The sequence below is a fragment of the Phalaenopsis equestris genome, unplaced genomic scaffold, assembly GCF_001263595.1.
Source record: "Phalaenopsis equestris unplaced genomic scaffold, ASM126359v1 Scaffold000428, whole genome shotgun sequence".
Classification (NCBI taxonomy): domain Eukaryota; kingdom Viridiplantae; phylum Streptophyta; class Magnoliopsida; order Asparagales; family Orchidaceae; genus Phalaenopsis; species Phalaenopsis equestris.
In genome coordinates, this window is record NW_018164869.1 from 3,437,202 (window position 1) to 3,445,064 (window position 7,863).

At 40.3% G+C, this 7,863-nt stretch overlaps 1 protein-coding gene across 1 annotated transcript; it reads right to left on the reverse strand.

Annotated features, from left to right (window-relative positions):
* Positions 1 to 6,246: 6,246 nt before the first annotated feature.
* LOC110027453 (triose phosphate/phosphate translocator TPT, chloroplastic-like) lies at positions 6,247 to 6,951 on the reverse strand. Its single transcript, XM_020728898.1, is given in 1 exon segment — positions 6,247 to 6,951. A coding segment is annotated over 1 exon segment (675 nt). The 5' UTR covers positions 6,922 to 6,951.
* Between the last annotated feature and the right edge of the window lie 912 nt (positions 6,952 to 7,863).

Genomic DNA, 7,863 nt, shown 5'->3' on the forward strand with positions numbered 1-7,863 from the left:
TCAAAGATGAAGCTATATATATATATATGGAGGATTTGAAACATATTTTGAAATATATATTATCTGATACCTCACATTTTAATGTATGTCAGGTGAAGTTTATTAGTGAAAGGAATCAAAAGATATAGAAAATGGTCCAATCTGAGTCAAAGTAAGCCCATATTATGTACTTAAAGCATAAATAGAAGTTTTGAAACGTAATTTGAGGTATCAGATGATCTTCAAATCTAATAAATTTATAGTAAAATCGGTTGTCTTCATGAGATGAATCAACGAGTTTAAAATCACTTAATTCTGACATCATTAAAGCATCAAATATTCATAAAATTATATCTGATAAAGGAAATCACTTTGAATCTTCTGATGGAGTGGTTCAAATTCATGCAGTGTTTATGGAAGATGCTCAAATTCATAATTTGAGGGATCAAATGATCGTCAAATTTGATAAGTTCATAGTAAAATCGATTGTCTTGATGAGGCGAGTCAACGAGTGTAAAATCACTTCATTCTGACATCATTAAGACATTGAAATATTTATAAAATTATATTTAATCAAGAGAATCACTTTGAGTTGTCTGGCGAAGTAGTTCAAATTCATGCAGTATTTATAGAGGATGTTGTTCTCTTCATGAAAGGGGCTCGAGACTTGGAAGAGAAGCTCCAAGCTCTTGAGGATTTCCTCTCCCCATCGTCGTCGTTAAGCCCCTGGTGTTGTTAGATCACTGTTGCCCGACCGTTGTTGCTATCACTAACTTCAAGCCATCATCTAACGTCGCCAAACCATTGTTGATTGGTCGCTATAGCTACTATCGTCATTGAGTCATCGCCACCGTCAATGTCACACCATTGCAATCTAATTTTAGTCATTGTTATAACTGTCATCGTCCAGCCACCACTATCATCATTGTCTGGTCGTTGCCACTGCAGTTTGGTCGTCACCAATTCCGTCTGGTTGTTGCCACTGTCGTCGGACCATTGTCATCTGGTCATGGCCACCGCTGAACCTCACTGCTCGTCGATCATTGTTGTTGTCGCCTGACTACTATCGTTAGTGTTGGACCCCCAATGGTTGTGTGGTCATCATTGTTGTCACTGCCAGACCACCTTCATCACCATCTGACCACATTCATTGTTGTTAAATTATGGTTGTTCGACCACCACCATCATCATCATTGTTGGACCATTGTCTTTATCAGATCAACGCTGCCCAACCACTTCTGTCGTCGTTGTTATACCACCTTTATCGAACTACCACCATCACCATACCACCGTTGCTTGACCATCGCCATCGCCGCAACCGCACCACCGCCTTCTGGCGTTCACCATCACCAAACAAGCATTGCTGGCCACCACTATTGCCACCATTACTTGGCCACCGCCATTGTCATCGTCATATCATCGCTATCAAGTCACCACAATCTTTGGATCATTGTTACCCAACCACCGCCGTCGATGCCACAAGACAACTATCATCTGGCTGTAACCACAACCGAACCATCACTACCCAACCATCGTCTTCAAGCCAAAACCACTATGCCTCCATTATCAATGACACTAGCATCAAATTTTCTAGCACACAAGCCGCCCCCACTTCCCAACTTATTTCACCACTCTTCTATGACTGGAAAAATCTTGTAATCTAGATTGACATAGTAAAATTATTTCAATTTGGCTAGACCTCATGATTTTCACCCTTTTGAGTTTTTCATGTAAAGATTATGTTGTTATCTCCGTCAATTTTTTTTCTTTTATATGAGTGTGTTAGATCTTTGTATAACACCAGGACTTTAATATGTCATCCTACTACCATGAATTCTCCAACACTCAACACACCTAAACTTTACTTCTTATAGTTGTACCACCTAAATATTTCATATCATATAAAAATATTATATTATTTAACTTTTAAAAAATGAAACACACATTTTTCATGAATAAATAAGGTGACATGTGCGTAAAATTTGAAGTTTGGGTGTTGTGTATGTAAATACATAAGAATTGAGTGTATGCATATAAATCTTCCACCTAGATTTTTGTTTTCTAAGATCCTCATAGCTCATTTATGCCTTGAGGGATTGTGATCGGTTTCATTTTCATTTAGAATTTGAATAAAAACTAATATAACAAAATGTTGAGGGTATGACCAATTCCACTATCCAAAAGAAACAGTTGCAATGGTAATACAAATGTAGAAAAAAAAAAAATCAAATATGATGATCCACTTAAAAATTCACACAAATCTGTCTTTTTATATGTTTATCAGAAACATGTTTGCGTGGATTTCGAGGAAATTTAATAGATAAGAGTACTGAGGAGTACAACAAAGAAGGGCACATAGATGGAATACAAGGACCCATAGATGAAAGATCAAGGCTATAGACTGAATGTAATCAGCATAAGATTGAGGGTTCATCATCATAAGACTAAGCGTTCCTTAGCAGAATACTAAAAGGCTTGTCGGACTAAGTGCAGCCCCCCTAAGCCACGGTTGAAGGCCGACCGAGCAAAGACCATCTGAATAGATGCATATATGTGCCTCTCGCCAAAACTTGAGTCGAAATAAGAATACAACATCCCCAACTATCTTACAAATGACCCTGAGATTTGTTGTCCAGTGCCAAATACTAGACATCATGCAACTACATGGACTATCCTCGAAGGATAGCCTCATCAAAGATGAAGCTACTTGTCGAATTACAGTGATTCACTCTCCCTCTGTTTGAAAACCTAACCTTGCTCTATCGACAAGAGTTCCTTACCTATAGATCAACAATCAAGAACTAGATTAGCATAGCCAATCGATAAAGACAAGCCGAGTGAGTCAGGTCTCACCGTCTTTGGGATGATCAACAACCTTGATTTAAGCAAGCATTGCTAACCCAGAGCCAACTAACTCTAGCCAACCGAGTCATGGGGTGGTCGAACCGAAGGCTTAGATATATAATTAAAATATCTTATAACGCCCCCATTAAAAGAAAAGCAAATATATAAGTCCATATATTCTACCCCTTTTTTCTTTAAATTGGGGGCTCATTAACTTAGAAAAGGCTAATCAACAATTCAAATTATTGTTTATTACTGTGCATATTTTTCTCATATTTTATGCTCTATTCCTTCGATGTGATTCAAAGATAATTTTTAATTCAACACAATAATAATTGAGTAAGTAAATCAATTATCAACATATTCAAATTCAAAGAAACTCAATTCATTGATCTTTGCTCACTCACAAAAATTTTGGTATCGAAATTGTGAAACCCTGCTCATTGAGCCTAGGAAGAAATTCACAAAACCTAACAGGGAGTATGACTTAAAAATTTAGTCATTATTTAATTTAACATATATTTTATTTCAATAATATTATCATCACAATCAAGAGTTTTTCATATGCCACATCGTGCACGGAGGACCGATACAAGCATGTTGGGTTGTGATGAGGGCATGTCAGACGCTTTGTGAGACGGCGTAGGCATGTTGCCTATCCACGCAGGGGCGTGGGCATGCCTCTCCTTGGCGCGGGCACATTTGTAACTCTCCAGAGCACGCTCAACATCTATATCATGTAAACCATAACAAAAATACCTTTCACAAGTGTAAAATCATCATCATAAAGAACTAAAATATGATATTTGCAAAACTAAACATCACAAATTTGTTTCACATCAAAACATATCCATGTTCTCTCCCATGATCTCTTGCTTTGCTTTATCTTTAACGACTTTGTGAAGATATCAAGACGATAGGTGCTGGCAAGTTCTAAAACGTGAGCCTTTTCATCTTAGGTTGTAAGGATGCAAGTAGTACATCCAGGAAAGCCGACGATGTCCCTCGCCTCCCTCCATTTGGTTGCTTCTTCGCAGCTCACAATTTTGTCAGGTTGTTTCTCCCATGACGACTTCTACCTCTTCCCTTAGTTACACAAGTAAACCCCTTGAATGCCCTAATCGCTCTCTCGTTCTTTTTAAGGATCACAATCATTTCCGCTTTCTATGTTGTAGCTGCCTGCTCCCTCTCCCGACCATGTGATCGGTTTGGGATTTAATGCATGATGAGACTAAAAAAAGCCATGCACGAAGGAAGCGGAGGGAAAAAAAATCAAACTCCATATGCATCGCGTCCGTTGTCTGGACATAGCTTGCGTGTAATATTTTCTCGGATGAGACAGGGAGCAGGGCACTCGGGTCGGTCTGATTTAGAAAAAGTGGATTTTTTTAGTTTTGTGACACAAATTGCCGAATTTGAAAAGTGATGGTGATGGCACATAACAGTTATAAATCAATTTTAAAATAAGTATGATATTGTTCTCATCTGAAAGCAAAACTGAAGCCTTTAGAGCTCCCCATATTACACATGTTTAATAATTCTGATATGATTTTTTGTATTTTGTTTTTAGAATGTGTTGAAATTTAGAATAATGCAGAATACTTGATTTTATTGATGCAAAGAGAGGTATAAATACACATTACAAGACTTACTAGTAAGGAAAGCAATAAAAATAGAATGCAGTGGAAAAGAAAATGAATAATAACAAAATATAAGAGGTAGCTAATCTCTCTAATTAAGGAGAGAAATAAATTGAGATTCCCAATATCTCTCATATAATTTATAACCATATAAATATAGAGTTATAACAAATACGAAATATAATCATCAGTTTCGAGATCTTTCAACACTCCCCCTCAAGTTGAACATGGTTGAAGAAAATTTTATCTTCTGCAATAAATTTGAGGTTGTGGTATGCTGACTGAATAAGTAGCATCGATTTGCCAAAAAACTCCAACAATCCTCAAGTCGTAAGTGTCGAAGCCGAAAGTCTCAAAGTAGAGAATGTCGAAGTCCAAGAGTGTCGAAGCCTGAGAGTGCTGACGCCTGAGAGCGTCAAAGCCTGAGAGCTCCGAAGCCGATAATGCCGAAGTCTGAGAGTGTCAAAGCCTGAGAGTGTCGAAGCCTGAGAGTGACCTAGACGAGAGCTAAGCTCAATTTTGAGACATTGATGAATTTGTAAGTCATCGGTTGACTGATAATTGCATGAAAGCAACAAGAAGACTACAATAATGCTGCAGGAGAGATGCTAGAAAGCTGTAACAAGACTGCAGAGAGGTTGCAGGAAAGCTGCAGAGGGTCAACGACAATGCTCATGAAAGCTGTAGTGCTTGGAGAAGGCTGCAATAATGCTGAAGAAAAGAGCAGTGCTTTCCTTGGGAAGAGCTGGCCAAAATCTACAGGGAAAATTTTGTTGAGGTAGATCCGACAGCAGAAAAGGCTGCAAGGGAGAGAACCGGCTGCAGGAGTAAGACAGACGGGAGGTCCAGTCGGCTGCAGATATGTCCGCAAGAAGTTCTGGCGGCAGGAAAGGCCGCAGGAAATTCTAGAGGAAGAAAAGGCCGCATGAGGGAGTTCCAGTGGCAGGAAAAGCTATCAAAGGATAGGTCCGGATGTCAGCAGGGAATAATTTCAGGTAGAGGAAGGTTTGTTGCTAAGAAGATTCAAGCAACAGAATTTGAACAAAGGAGCTCATGCAGGGAGAAGTCTGGGGCTCGGAAGATCATGAGGAGCTTCAGAGGAGGGCCTACAGATTAGCCAAAAAGGATGTGGGCAGAGAATCGATTCAGAGCCTGCAACAGAAAAAGATCCGGACAAGAGGAAGAGATCAGGAAGAGGGCCTGAAGAACTTAAAGAGGATTAGTCTTTGCTTGCTACAGCTTGTTACTTATGGGATCACGAGGAGATTCTGCTGTTGCTACTATAAGGAGAGGATGCAGGCAGAAGAGGGCCTGCAGTAGGGAGGTTCAAGATTCCAAGGAGAGCGGTTTCCTGGAAGGAAATCCGGAGAGCCCCTACAACCACATAATGAGTTTTTGTTGCAGGAAAGTAAAGATTTGGCAAGGAGATCTAGCAGGGCGGACTGCAGGAAGATATAGCAGGAAGGAGATCCTACTGGGAATTTTAGGAGGAAGGAAACCCTGCATTAGGTATTGAAGAGGCCAATAGAAGGATGAAGGGCCAATAGAAGGATCTGGGTAAGAAATAACAGTAGGTGGATCTTGCTGAAATTGTAGGGAAGTCCGTTAGAAATTGCAGAAGAAGGATCCAGCTGGTGGTTTACGGATTTGGCTGGCAGAAAGGAGAAGTTTGCCACCAGAACTTCCATGTTTGTCCACATTTCCTTCTTCAGTTTGGTTAATAGATTGCATGCAAGGAGGCATATGGACATATGAATCCCCTACATTATGCTTCTCCATCAACTTACTCTCTTGGTCGATCGAGGTGATAAAACATGCCTACTCAGAATAGATTTGTGATGAACTTATTTAAACCGACTTTTGCTTTGAAGCCATGTTGAAGCAACGGAGGTCCTTCAAAGATTATTGCAGGAGTAATGTAAACAATCAGTGTAATGATTGAAATGTAAGCATATAAATTTGTGTTGTCCATATCAGTCATTGCTTTCTTTGAATAAATGCTTCTATAGGTGAAGGAGATATTAGAAATCATAACACTAATAAAGCCAGTCCAGTTGAATGACAACTCAGTTAAAGAGGCCATAGAGACATTAAACACAACTGGTGTCAGTGAAAACCACAATGTTAAGGGAATCTGTTGGTCAAGAATGAATTGTGAGGCTGCCGCATTAAAGGAAGGTTTCAAAGCTTTGATTGTGTGGGTGAAGGAGACTGCAACGACATCAAATGAAACATTGCTTGTGACATTACCAATAGTGTGGCAAACCCCAACTGGGATAAGCAATTTCAAAATATTGGAATCGATGGGAGCGCGTTTAAGAAGCCCAACTATCAAGCTCACCAGACAGTACACCACTCTGACAAATAGATGTTTGACAGAGACAAAGTACGAATACGGGAAGTAATTATAGATCTTCTTGTTCAGAATGTTGAAGATCACATTCAGAAAATACCACATGAAGAAGAAGTACCCCGTGATGAGAGCCTAATACTTGATGGTGGTACCTGACGGTTAAGGGCACCGGCGCTTGCCCCGCAGAATCGCTTTCTTCCGTCGGAGACGGCGGTAGACGACGATGCTGCGGCAGAGATTGGCGGGAGGATCTTATATTTTCTAGGGATTGTCGGATGAAGAGATAGAGTTACCCCTTGTAAGAGAAATGGGCGGAGTTGTCTTCCACAAATGAAGTTTCCGCCGTCGCCGTTGAAAACGGCTGGTCAGGGGGCTGCTGGGACGGCGAGGGAGCCAGCTCGTGGCGATAATTGCTGAAGGCGGAGGAGTCCAGGGATTCTGCTAGCGGCACCCGAGAAGAAACCCGTGAAAGCCATTGCGAGAAGAGTAGTTAATGGATGAACCAAAGAGGAGGCCTAAGAAGCCTCTGGACCAGTACTTTGTGAACTATTTTGAGCAAGTAACCTCCCAATCTCTTGTTGACTGGAGATTCCCGGAGTCGGTGAGGGGGGCGTGGGCTTCTTCCGCCATTGAAGGGTTCCTTGATTCTTGTGTCGAGGCTGATCCACTGCGCAACTTGGAGCGAGGGAAGAGGACTAAAAACAGAGCAACAGAGCGAGTGAAAGAAGTAGATTCCAGGGAGTGGCAGAGTTAGAGTGAGAGAAAAAGAGTGCCCCTCCCTTCCTACACAAAGGATGACAGGAAGGGAGTCCGACAATTCTCAAAGGAAAACTAGTGGCTAGAGTACAAAATTAGGCTCTGATACCATGTTGAAATTTAGAATAATGCGAAATACTTGATTTTATTGATGCAAAGAGGGATATAAATACCTATTATAAGACTTACTGGTAAGGAAAACAATACAAACAGAATAAAGTGGAAAAGGAAATAAAAAATAACAAAATATAAGAGGCAACTAATCTCTCTAATTAAGACGAGAAATAAATA